The sequence below is a fragment of the Echinops telfairi genome, unplaced genomic scaffold (genome assembly GCF_000313985.2).
Source record: "Echinops telfairi isolate 266 unplaced genomic scaffold, ASM31398v2 ScPeMD7_7424;HRSCAF=8462, whole genome shotgun sequence".
In the NCBI taxonomy this organism is placed as follows: Eukaryota; Metazoa; Chordata; class Mammalia; order Afrosoricida; family Tenrecidae; genus Echinops; species Echinops telfairi.
The window spans coordinates 59830064-59842530 of record NW_022111324.1 but is presented as its reverse complement, the minus strand read 5'-3'; the positions used below and the strand labels follow the sequence as shown (position 1 = coordinate 59842530).

Genomic DNA, 12467 nt, shown 5'->3' with positions numbered 1-12467 from the left:
CATGCACAAAAACAAGACAGAGCAAAACCAAGCAAAACCAATATACAACAAAACAACAACAACAAATCACCAAAAAACAAAACACAACATGAAAGAAAAGCTTATAGTTAGTTCAAGGACTGTTTGTTAGCCTTTAGGAGTGTTTTCCAGTCCAGTCTGTTGGGGCACCAAGCCGTGGCCCCAAAGTCCACCTTCAGCATTCTCTGGGGACCTCCCTACTCCGTTCCCTCGCTGTTCTGTTGCACCCCCTTAGTGTTTTGTCTCGGTGTGGTGGGATCAGATTGGGCACAAATCCCACACTGTTGTCTCCAGTGTTTCCCCTGTAGGGCTATGGGTCAGTGAGGGACTGATTTTTGTTTTAACATTTACATTTAAGGGGGAAAAAAATTAGAACCATCACATTCATTTTATTTGCTTTCTCTTATCTTAATTTATATATTTTTGTTTTGAGAAAACATTTCATAATGTTCCCCAATAATTAAGGAAGCAATGTTTTATAATTAAAAAAACAATTTATGATTAAAATATTCAAATATGAAAAAACTTACCTGAATAATAATGAAGTCTAACAAATACTTAGTTTTAAATAAATCATAAATCTTTTAATAGGACATAAGATACTGTTAAAAAATGTTTGTGTGTACAAATTATATCTACAAAATGAAAGTGGCTGATAATAGTTTCTGAATCCATATTACATTTAATAATACTATAAAAATAATTCGTTATTCATAAAAAGATCCAAAGAGTGCTTTTAGGGGAATTCCCTTTGCTCATTATAGTATGAACTCTTTAAAAGCAAGGAGATCATCTTTATTGGTGTATCCTTAGGCCCTAGTCAAAACCTGGAACTTAGTTGATGTTTGGTTTTAGGAGATACCTGTTGGATGAATAAAAATAAGGACAAGAGGCTCTTAAGTGTGCTATAATAAAGATCACACAGTAGTCTAACTTCCCACCCCTTTATTACATGTATTCACTCCAACTCACTGCCAGGGCAGCCCAGACCCTCTAGCACAGAACTGCCCATGTGGGTTCCCAGGCTTTCAGTATCTGTGCGAGCAGAATGTCTCATCTTTGTTCTGCTGTGTGCTGGTGTCTTCAAACTGCTAACGTTGTGCTTTGTAACCCAACACGAGCACACACCACCACTGGGGTTCCCTTTTATGACATGTAAGTTAGGGTGAAGTTAGGGAGTGTTACCTGGATATGTAAACCTTTCACTGTAACATCATATTTGTTTACCAAAAACACCTTCAGCAAACCAAACTGCCATGGAGTTGATGTTGACTCATGGTGTAAATCAGCCTGTTTTAAGATGCGGTACAAAATTAGGTTTTATGTTGTGACGGGAGCCCGGGTGGTGCAGTGCATAAGCACTTGGCCGCTACCAGGTAGGTGGATGGTTTGAACCCACCAGTCGTTCCATGGGAGGAAAATGTGGCAGTCTGCTTTCATAAAGATTACAGCCTTGGAAAGCCCATGGGGCAGTTCTTTTTTTTTTTTTCTTCCATATGTTTGAAATGAACATGTATGTCACTAAAGACTCCAAATCTACTTGTTTGACGTTTTCTTTTTTTTGACAACCACTTTGATTATTTCTTTATTTCCCATCTTTTAATGGCCTTTTTAATTTTAAATTTTATTGGGGGCTTGTACAACTCTTGATCACAATCTATACATCCATTGTTTCAAGCACATTTGTACATTTGTTGCCATCATCATTCTCAGAACATTTACTTTCTACTTGGTATCAGCTCATTTCCCCCCTCCCTCCCCCACCCTTCCTCATGAACCCTTAATAATTTATAAATTATTATTTTGTCTTTTCCTACACTTCTGACATCTCCCTTCACCCACTTTTCTGTTGTCCATCTCCTAGGAGGAGGTTATATGTAGATTCTTGTAATCGGTCCCCCCTTTCCACTCCACTCTCCCGGTATCGGCACTCTCACCACTTGTCCTGAAGGGATCATCCACCCTGGATTCCCTGTGTTTCCAGTTCCTATCTGTACCAGTGTACATGCTCTGGTCTAGCCAGATTTGTAAGGTAGAATTGGGATCATGATAGTGGGAGTGGGTGGGGTGGAGAGAAGCAGATAGGAATTAGAGGAAAACTGTATGTCTCATCGTTGCTGCACTGCACTCTGACTGGCTTGTCTCTTCCCTGCAGCCCTTCTGTAAGGCGATGTCCAGTTGCCTACAGATGGGCTTTGGGTCCCCAATCTGCACTCCCCCTCATTCACAATGATTTGATTTTTCTTTGATGCCTGATACTTGATCCCTTTGACACCTCGTGATCACACAGGCTGATGTGCTTCTTCCACGTGGGCTGTGTTGCTTCTGAGCTAGATGGCCGCTTGTTTACCTTCAGGCCTTTAAGACCCCAGATGCTAGCTATTTCTGAGTTTCACATTTTCTACCCATGTGGTAGTTCTACTCTGTTCCTTAGGGTCATTATGTGTCAGAATTGACCGCACAGGACGATGACACATTGCAACAGGAGTAGGCACAGAAAAATACAGCCCCTCCGACACCAAGAGTCTGGTGGATTCCAAATTGAATTCCTGAAGGCAACTTTTTTTTCTGAAAAGAACATGTAAATTGTTTCATAATGCATGCTCCATAGAAGTAGAGGCTCTTAGATTGTGCTTTAAGTAATAAAAATTCCATCAGTGTATTAGCTTTTGAGGTTCCTCCTCACACTTGTATTCTAGCTGTGGTGTTCATGGATTTTGAAAACCATCAACATGACCATTTTGAATTAGGTTTGCATAAAGCTTGTCCTTGTGTCTAGTCTTAGTCTGGAAATTAACTCAAAAAAGACTCCAGTAGGAGAAACTGTAGAGCTCATGAAGCTCAGTGGGTAGGCAGTAAGCACTTTTTCTTTTTCATTTAGATTATCTTCATATTTGCAGCATCATTTCAGCTTGTCGTCTGTTTATTCACATTACTTTCCTGACACTGGAATTCCAGAAGTGACCACTTGTCACTCCCGAAGTGCCGTAACTGTGGATTACATTTTCTACTCTGCACAAAAGGAAGATGTTGCTGGGGAACCAGGTGCGTGCTGCTGCTAGTTAAAGTTAGCACTGTCGTTTTGACTCCATGAGGCTGAGGACTGTCCTTTTCGGCTTCCTAGACTGTAATGGAAGCATATTGCCAGGTCTTTATCCCGCAGGGCCACCAAATGGCTTTGCACCACCAGCCTTCCAGCTGGTGGCTGAGTGCATAACTGTTTGCTCCTTAGCGCAGTACTTAAAATTCTGAAAGCTGAAGTTGAAAGAGGAGGCTTGTAGATGAAAGTGTATGTTTTTATTTTCCACTTGGCAGGTTGGTAATATATTTGAATAAATCAGCTAATTGCTTGTATCTTAGGAGGAGGCAGTGAACCCCATCAGAGCACATTAACCCCCAGCATGAGGTTCTTAGCTTTACCTTCCAGGTTCTGCATCTTCTGAGTTACAGGTCTTTTCATGTTGCCCTGGATTTTAATTGACAAGAGTTCCCGAGAGCACGCTGCCCCCATTGTAGGGCCTTGTGTGTGCTGCCACACCTCGAAATTTTGTCATGTTGACCCTGCTATGTTGGATCTTCCTGAAGAAAAGCCTTTAATAGGAGTACGTGTTTGCAAAAAGCAAAAGTGAAAACACACAATTCCTTGAAAGATTCAGTGAAAATCAGGTTTCAAACATTAACCAAAGGATTTAAAGTGGAGAAGAAAGTAAAGTTTAAAATAACTGCAAGAAAAAAAATTCAGATTTTTTTTCCACTTTTCCGTTTGATTTTTTTCTTCCATTTTTCTCCTTTCTGGTGATAAATTTATTATGATTCAGAAGATGGGATAAATTTCTCCATTAACTAGATCGACTTTACAAAATACGCTGGCTGCTTTACATTTGTAGTAAGTTCTGATTGTTGGCATGCTGATAAAGTTCACTAGATGGCAGGAGAGATTCATGAACCAGCATTTGAATTCTCAACATTTGAGAAAATACAATTTTTTACACTTAGGAGCCCTGGTGGCGCATTGCTACCCATAAGGTCAGTAGTTCAAATCCACCAGCTGCTTCACAGGAGAAAGATGAAGCATTCTGCTCCCATAAAGATTCACTATCTAGGAAACCCTAAGGAGCACTTTCCCCTGATCTGTAGGGTCACTATGAGTTGAAATAGACGTGCTGACAGTGATTGAGGGCTTATCCTTCACTCCGTTTCTGTGAATGATGATCTCTTGAGGCCAGGTTATCAGAGTTCATTCTCCAGTCACCTTGTAAACGTACTACTCAGCTGTAGCTGGATTTACCTGGTTTTATGCAGCTACAAAATGGCTAATGGATAAACTGCTTCTGTAATTAGCAATTTTAAATTATTCTTCCTATGCTGACATGTTATATTGTTATTTCTTCCTAAAGATTATTTTCAGCACTTGAAATACAAAAATTGATCAGGAAAATCATTGGAAATTGCTTAGTTGAGATTTTCGTTAAAACTTCAGATTATGGGGAGTATGGGAGGGAAGGTTGGGAAATGGGGAGCTAATAACAATGAGACTAAGAAGAAAATGTTCTGAACTGATTGTAGTGATGATTATACAACTCTTTTAAATGGGACTGAACAATTGAAGTGTATGGCATGTGAATTATATATCAATAAAACTATTTCCCAAAAATCACTACTAGAATCTTCCATGAAAAAAACCCATCAAATTTATTCCAAAAAAGTTTATAAACTTCCATTTTTTTCTAAAATGTTTCATACTAGTCTTATGGAGGGTTTCAAGTTATCATTGTTGCTTAGTTGATTAATATACAGTCTGTTGATTAATATACAATAAGCTACTGACAATGTGATTAACTATGTATGTGCTTGTTTTAATATAGGAGCGGAAGTTGCTTTGGTTGGTGGCTTGAAACTGCTCGCTAGACTGTCACTTCTTACAGAACGAGACTTGTGGACTGTTAATGGACTTCCAAATGAAAATAACTCTTCCGATCATCTGCCTTTATTGGCGAAGTTCAGACTTGACCTCTGACTCTTCTTTCATTACCTACATAATTTGCTGTCTTTCTTTTCAAAGACTGTACAGTTGTAAAGCATTTGCATGTTATTTTTTGTGTTGAAGTGTTTCTGAAGAGGTTATGTTAAATACTTAAAGCAGGCACATTTTTTTTTTCATAAAGAAAAAATATTTTGATTGTCAAAGAAATTTTTTTTTTTTTACTTCAAATTATATTTATTTGGGTGTTGAGAAGATTAAACAGCAAAACCCACAGCAACAGTTTCTACATGTACATCGGAGGGACACTGACCTTCTTCAGGTTGTGTGGCTCTTCCTTCTTGAGTGCTTCTTCCCCATTAACACAGATTCACTGCCCTCGAAGGTTCCTCTCGAATCTTTTCAAGTTGCTGTCAATTTGATTCCATAGAATTCTTAAAAGTGCATAATGCTCAAGGCTGATCTTTTCTAACTTGTTAAGCGAAGCTATTGTTGTTGCGTAATGTTTTTTATTGTAAATTCTAGTAAAATTGACTGGGAGTTTTAAATAGTATTCTTAAGTCCTCTTAGTAAAGAATTTCATGTTTTGGCCACCTTTCGAGTGGATCTAAAGTATCTTTTTGAGTTTTTGTCCACCCCACCTAGTTCACCTTTCCGGAAGGTTTGATGCCAGTGAGAGAGCCTGGTTGAGCCCTATCAGTTCATCTCGGAAGTCACTGCATCGAGTGTCTGACCATTTTAGATCAGTTGTGAAGGGACATGAAAATGTAAATCCATTGTCTGACTTGCCTAAACCATTTGCTCTGCCTGCATTTTGAGGCAAGGGGTGGGGGTAGGGGAATAGGTAGGAGGTATGGGCCACCATGACTAGTAGTAACCAGTAAGTGGCACTTTCTTTACACAGCCCACCTTCTGCCCTGCAGCTGAAGAGAGCCTGAGAGGGCAGAGATGCTGGGGTTGTTGTACATGTTTCCGTAGCAATTTTATTCTCTTTCTATTCAGCTTCAAAATAAGATCACTAGTTTAGGGGAGTTATTGAACTTAACAAAGCAATTCTATAGACATCTATTTTATTAGGAAAATTGCCTTTGGAACAAAGTGGCAGCTATAAGATGATTTTTGTTATGGCTCAGCAATGTTTCAGAAACATGCAAAACTCTGGTAGGGAGGTAGCACTTAGAGGCAGATTATTCTGAAGTAGTAATTTCAATTCCTGGTTTCGGTGACTTGGCTTCTAAAATGTTTTGTACGCTTTCACAGTGTTTCACCAGCGCGAAGGGATGGTGCTGGCACTTGTTACAGGAGCAGTTAAAAGCAGGTCTAATCAGCTTGCAGTTGACTCTACATAAGTGTTTGCATCAAAAATTTGAAAACAGTAAAAAATACCTCTTTTAGGGATTGGGATTGAAAAAATTAAGGGCATTTCTACTAAGCTTACACTGAATTGTACAAGTTTTCACAGTGTCTTTTCTTAAGAGAATGTAACATTTTAAGTGAGAAGGCTAATAGTTCATAGTCTTGGATTTTAAAATTTTTTGTACCAAAGAACTTAGTTATTTTTTTTAAAATGAAATGACCCCAAAGATTGCATGTGGGTGGAAAAAGATTTGCCTAGTAAAAATTGGAATAAGTGAGTATTTTGAAAACTTTCTCACTATTTGGTTTTTATTTACAGTATTAGCTTATAGCCCTATGCTTTTATACATTTTCTGGTGATGGTAGAATATTCTTATATGTTGATCTAGTCATCAAATTTTAATAGGTGGCCTAATTATCCTTCTTAGTGTTGGGAAAAGAAACATGGAACTCATTTGATTAATCATTGCTTTGGAATATGTGAATTTATCAACAGCTAACAATATAGAGAACATTGCTCACAAATTAATGTCCCTCAAAATCTGTATGAAAATTTTTATATCCTAATATATGTGCTTTTAGGCCTTTTTGTATGTGTGTGTGCTTCACTTTGTGAATTCATAAAGTTGCTTTCTTAGAGAATGAAATGTGTTTTTTATGGACTGGAGGCCAAAAGAACAAGGTAGCATTTTCATAGGGTTTCAAAGCTCCATTAGAAATATGAATTCACTTGTCTACCTTTTTTGGTCAGAAAAGTTGGTAGCTCTGCTGGAGCTTTGTGTATACTTTCCAAATGCAATTCTATCTCATCTCCACACTGTTTAAGTGCCGGAACATCACAGTTGGAATAGTGAAGTAATGAAACTTTGATATCAAGATAATAAGCACTTAAAAATGTGGTCTTGTTTTAGAATGTAGCAACTGTGTTATCATCCTTTGCTTTGTTAAAAAATTAAAGTTACAGACAGTTCAGAGTTTGGAAAACAGGATTTAAGTTATTAGTGCTTTGTATTATAAATTACCTAATAAATTATGGGATTAGTATGCTTGTACCTAAAGGTGTTGTGGCAGGTGTGCTTAGATGTAAGCTGGCTTACTGCTTCTTCTAAACTATCCTAATACCCACTTCAGCCTTTATTAAAAAGGGTAATGAAAAAATAGGCAAACTGAGACGTGCCAAAATGAGAGTGATGTTTAATATCTTCTCTAGCTGTCATCGAGTAGATGCACAGTGATCCTGTAAGACAGCAAAGAACTGCCCTAGTGGGTTTCCATGATTAACTTTACAGGTATAGAAAGCCTGGTCTTTCTCTCTGGGGGCAGCTACTGGTTTCGAGCTGCTAACCTTACAGTTAGCCGCCCAGTGTGAAACCACTATGCCACCAGGGCTCCTGATGTTTAATATAGAATCTGAAAATTGTGAAGGAAGACCAGTGTGGTGAGAGAATAATAGATTGGCTTACTGAAGCGAGCGTGTAATGGGAGGACGAGGGAAAACGCACACCAGGGGACACTTTTAGAAGAAAGAAAAATGGATACTAAGCTTCAAGATGATTTTATTAAAGTCCATGCTGTATATAAACATACAAGTGAAGAGAAAAACATTAAACATGCACTTACATGGCATTCTCTAAAATACCACTGTACAAGTTTTCATTTACTTAGAAAAATACCACTAAAACAATCACAGTTTTTCTTAAAGATTAAAAAAAAAATGTATTGGCTGGGACAAAGTCCAAGAAAATAAACAAATACAGAGTTGTGTGTCAAAAAAACTGTACAAGATTGTACATAAAACTACAGGTTACAAAAACCTCGTTTAATAATACTGAAGTAAAATTCCCAAAGTTCTATTTACCAATATCTAGTAATAAAACCCTTATGAAATAATTGACTTAGAAAAAGTGAAATGCTTATGATTTCAGTATATAGAAAATACTAAATACGACTTTCTGAAATAAAGTGTACTCAAAACAGCACAACACAGTCTAAAATCCAGGTTTTTTGTCATTCAGTTAAACTTTGCATATATTGCCATAATAGCTTAAGCATAAATTTCTCTTGCATTTTTAACTTATTTAAAACTACATTTCAAATCAGCTTCAGTTTTCTTTCTTCAATGATAGTCTTTAAAAAATCAATATTTTGGGGAGTAAAATAGCTCATTTTGGTTTTTTGTCTAAATAGTTCTTTAATCAAATGCACTAGAATTTAGAGGTTTGGTACCTTTCCTTTAGCTTTTTAAAAATTAACATTCTGTAGAAAATCAAAATAGACAATGAAGAGCATTTTAAATGAATTTTGACACTTCTACGATTAACCTTTGCATTAGGAAATGAATTTTAAAGTCAAGAAATGATAATGGAAGAAGTTAGGTTTCTAAGTGATCAAGCCAGCTGAGAGTTTTAAGGCTTACATATCAGCACATCAGAAACAGTTTTTATTCCTAATCTTTATTTCCTTTTTGTGGGAAACAGCTATACAACTACTTGACATCCTATATTTTAGAAGGAACAAGATTTAAGTAGCATGTAGCCAATCCTATTCCAAGTTCTTAATATGGCTGCAAAGTAGTCTCCTTGCTGGATATAATAATGCTTCAGATTGATAAACAGGGCATTTATCTACACAGAAGATGACTAAGTCATTTTAGAATGAGAATGAAATGATTTACGGACTATGCCTGACGTCTAAGTGCATGTGGCATCTCTGGGTTTGTCTTGTGAAGGCAGACAATGGTAACTCATTTTTAGTTGTACCAACAGATGATATAGTCTTGCAGAAAGTAAGAACAAAATTTTTAACGTGTACTTCGTTTTAACATAATTGAGGTGTACACAAACTCAGTCCTATTTGTGAAAAGGATGTTAGACTTCCTTCTTTTTAAAAGAAATCAATACTTACGATTAATGGCATTGACTTTTAGGGGTAAGTGCACAAGGCTAAAGGCTTAAGTGTTGCTTCCAGGTCACCAGCAGAGGCTATTGGTAATGAATCTCAATGAACTAGTTTGTTGTTGTTGTTGTTGTTGTTGTTGTTAGGCTTTTCACATACCCTTGCTATAACTGCCTGGGTCAAACAAAACCAGAAAGAAGCAATGAGATTGAAATAATTTTTTGTCAACCAAGGGACTTCACTTAACATGCCTCTTGGTCTCAACAGTTGACATGGTTACTAAGATGAAACTAACGTAGTAGAAACTGTATGCTTGATAACATACAGTGTATGTTGTCAGAGTTATTCTGCATGGCCAGCCAACAGAAGTTACACTGTAACTAGCAAATGCAAGCCAGATATGGATACTGTGCTTCCTGGATTAATCACATCACACTATAAGGTGTAACACTGGACCGGAAGAGTTTTCCATTAAAAAAAGTTCTGATTCTTTAATTCATTTTATTTTCCACTATTTGTTCCTAAAAGTTATGAAGTGGTACCTAAAAAGCAAGGTACTGAGAGAAAAAAACAACACATTGTTATATTTGGTCTTAATATAAGACATTAGAAAACATCTCAACAGCAGTGAGTCCTCAGGATCAAAGTGCGACTCAAAGAGTTTAAACTTCAGGGGAAATGTGAACCACACGCTTATCTGGTTCCCAAACCTGACTGCCTCTGCGGGCATTGCCAGGGTGATCACAGCACTGGTAAGCCTGTGGGGCCGTGCCTGACCTCGTGCGCCTTTTGCTGAAATCTGCAAAGTTTCAATGTTAGCTTCTAAATGTGGTCTTTAAATTTAAATTTAATTTAATTTTTGTTTGGAAAGGATAAAAACCTGCTGTTGGTGAATGGTTTAGAAAGATTAAGAAGGAAGTAACTCTAAGATCCTGAAAATGGTTTCCCGTATTGCCAGAAAAATTTCAGTGCTTTTTAGTAAAACCCTTGCATAAAACACCAAGTCTTCTATGTGTGCACCAGGAAAAGAAGTGGGGGAGGGGCATGCCAACTCCCAACTTGTAGAGATCTCCATGAAAAATTCTGGGGAGACAATACAAATAGAATCTTAGAAAACAAAAACACCATTAAGTTTGCATATTTGATGTCAAGATGCTGAGGTAATATTGACTGCTTAAAAAGAACCCACCCATCTGTTATTGCTGAAAAAGATTAATATTGGTTGAGTTACCTTACTGTACCAAAAGTGGGGGAGAGGGTTTCATGAACATTGGTGACTGGTGAGGCGTTAGAACGTTCAAAAGTAGGAAAAGAAAATAGGCAGAGGGGGAAGTACAAAGCTACTGTTCTAAGGTTGTCAGCCTGCGGATCTTGAGGGGGCAATCCGACCCCAGTGGGGTGTGCTTCTTGAGTGTTTTCACGACGGCCCCTTGGTGAATGTTGTAAGGTTAATTGTTATCACCTGTTCATTTCCAGGTGAATCCTGAAAATAAGATCCACACGCTCTGAATAAACCGCTGCCATTCCTCGTGAAGATGCTGGTAAGGTACAGAGAAGCACCACAGAAGCTCTCCTCTGGGCAGAGCTAGATTCGGATTTGATAGCCCACTTCATTCAGAGTGCTGAGGTCTGCCACCTTCTTTTCAGGCAGCGCAGGCCTAAGGGTGAGGACAAGGGCAGTGGGGAGAGGGGGGATCAGACGAGAGAAATAAGCATTTTCCAGGGCCATGATGGTTTTCCTAACTTGCCTGGCATTTGGTCCCCTGAGTAGCCTTGTGCTCCCCAACTGTCCTTCTTGTTCTGAAGCCTACCTTTATAAGTTTGTAAGGAGCACTTTAACCAAGAGTTCGGTGTCGAATTGAAAGAATTTTGCGATTAGCTAACAGAGCTTTTACATCTTTAAGTCTGAATTTGGTCACAAAATTAACTTTTGAAACGCAGTATTTATAAACCTTTCAAGGGTCTAAAAGAGACATAAAGACTACCTATACTGCAAAACTAAGGCTTGAGCCAATTCCTCCCCAGACAATGGCTTTCCACAGGACATGTGCCCTGCGGGAGGCCACGAACTACATGCCACTCAGTTTCCTAGTGCAAGCTTCCCAGTTATCTTTGATAAGAGGCTAGCGTTAACAGCCTTGAATGTATCAAATTAGAGTGGATATTTAGGAATTAATCTGAAAAATCATTTCAGTAGAAAATATTTCCCTACCCTAAAAACATGCCCCTTATGGTTCTTGCCAATATAAACACACCTACACCTGAGAATCTATGTGAAGCAGACATGTAAGAAAATACTTAAAGATGTGAAATAATCTTTCAGAGCTCATCATTTCTTTAGTGATGGCATTTTTTAAATGGCTTCCCAATATCAAACTGTCTAGGCTCACAATTTATCTTACAATAATTACATTTTTTATTGTGCTGCTGCTTCTCACGTTCTTTAATTAAGAGATACCAGGATTGTAAACCAAGTTTCCCACTTCCATTGAGTCAATTCCAACCCACAGTGGCCCTAAAGGGTAGGGTTGAACTGCTCCTGTGCAATTCCAAGACTGTTAACTCTACCGGAGGAGAGAGCATTGTCTTTTCCCACGAAGCAGCTGATGGTTTCAAACTGCTGACTTAGTGGTTAGCAACTGTTCAATGTTTTTCATGAATTCTAACCCAGAGTTTCACATCTAGCCACTTCTACAAGATCAAAGACAGTTTCAGGCAACACATGACCTTTGTTCTTAAATATTAAAAATAAAAGTTCAAAGTGAAGTCATGATTGTTGGAATGTTTCTTGGTTTCGAACTTTTAAAGATTTCCTCATAGTAAGTGTATTTTCCCTGGCATGAAAGTGGTCCAACTGATTCAATGTTGATAGAACTAGACATCAATAACTAGCTTCTACCAGGTGAAGGACCGTAGAGGCTTTGGCAACAAATCCCACCACCTTTCCCATACGCATCCTAGCCACAAGGTCAGCGGTTTAAACCTACTACATACTCCGTGGGAGAAATATGAGGCTTTGATACTACACACACATACACACTCTCAGAAATGGGAAGAGTGGTCATCAGCAGTCGATGATCACCCCTTCTGAAAGATTATAATTCAAAGGGCTCAAGAAATCTTCCCTGAATCAAGGGAAATAGAGGAAAGAGCTGGGAGGCAAAGGGAATTTATAGAGGCCTAGATAAAGACATGTACATATGCAAATATATTTATA

General features: G+C 38.1%; 2 protein-coding genes across 7 annotated transcripts in view; one reads left to right on the top strand and one right to left on the bottom strand.

The window, feature by feature from the left end:
• Positions 1–6997, top strand: part of ANGEL2 (angel homolog 2) — a 23280-nt gene extending 16283 nt beyond the window's left edge. For all 6 annotated transcript variants that reach the window (XM_045297836.1, XM_004699882.2, XM_045297839.1 and 3 more), the window contains 2 exons: positions 2900–3063; positions 4884–6997. In XM_045297836.1, coding sequence (XP_045153771.1) covers positions 2900–3063; positions 4884–5035 — 316 coding nt within the window. In that variant the 3' untranslated portion in view covers positions 5036–6997. The remainder of the gene's footprint in view (positions 1–2899; positions 3064–4883) is intronic.
• An 897-nt stretch (positions 6998–7894) lies between these two features.
• The window catches only part of VASH2 (vasohibin 2), a 49066-nt gene continuing 44493 nt past the window's right edge, over positions 7895–12467 (bottom strand). The window contains exon 7 of the mRNA XM_004699880.3: positions 7895–10908. Within this exon, the coding sequence (XP_004699937.1) occupies positions 10836–10908 (73 nt within the window). The 3' untranslated portion in view covers positions 7895–10835. The remainder of the gene's footprint in view (positions 10909–12467) is intronic.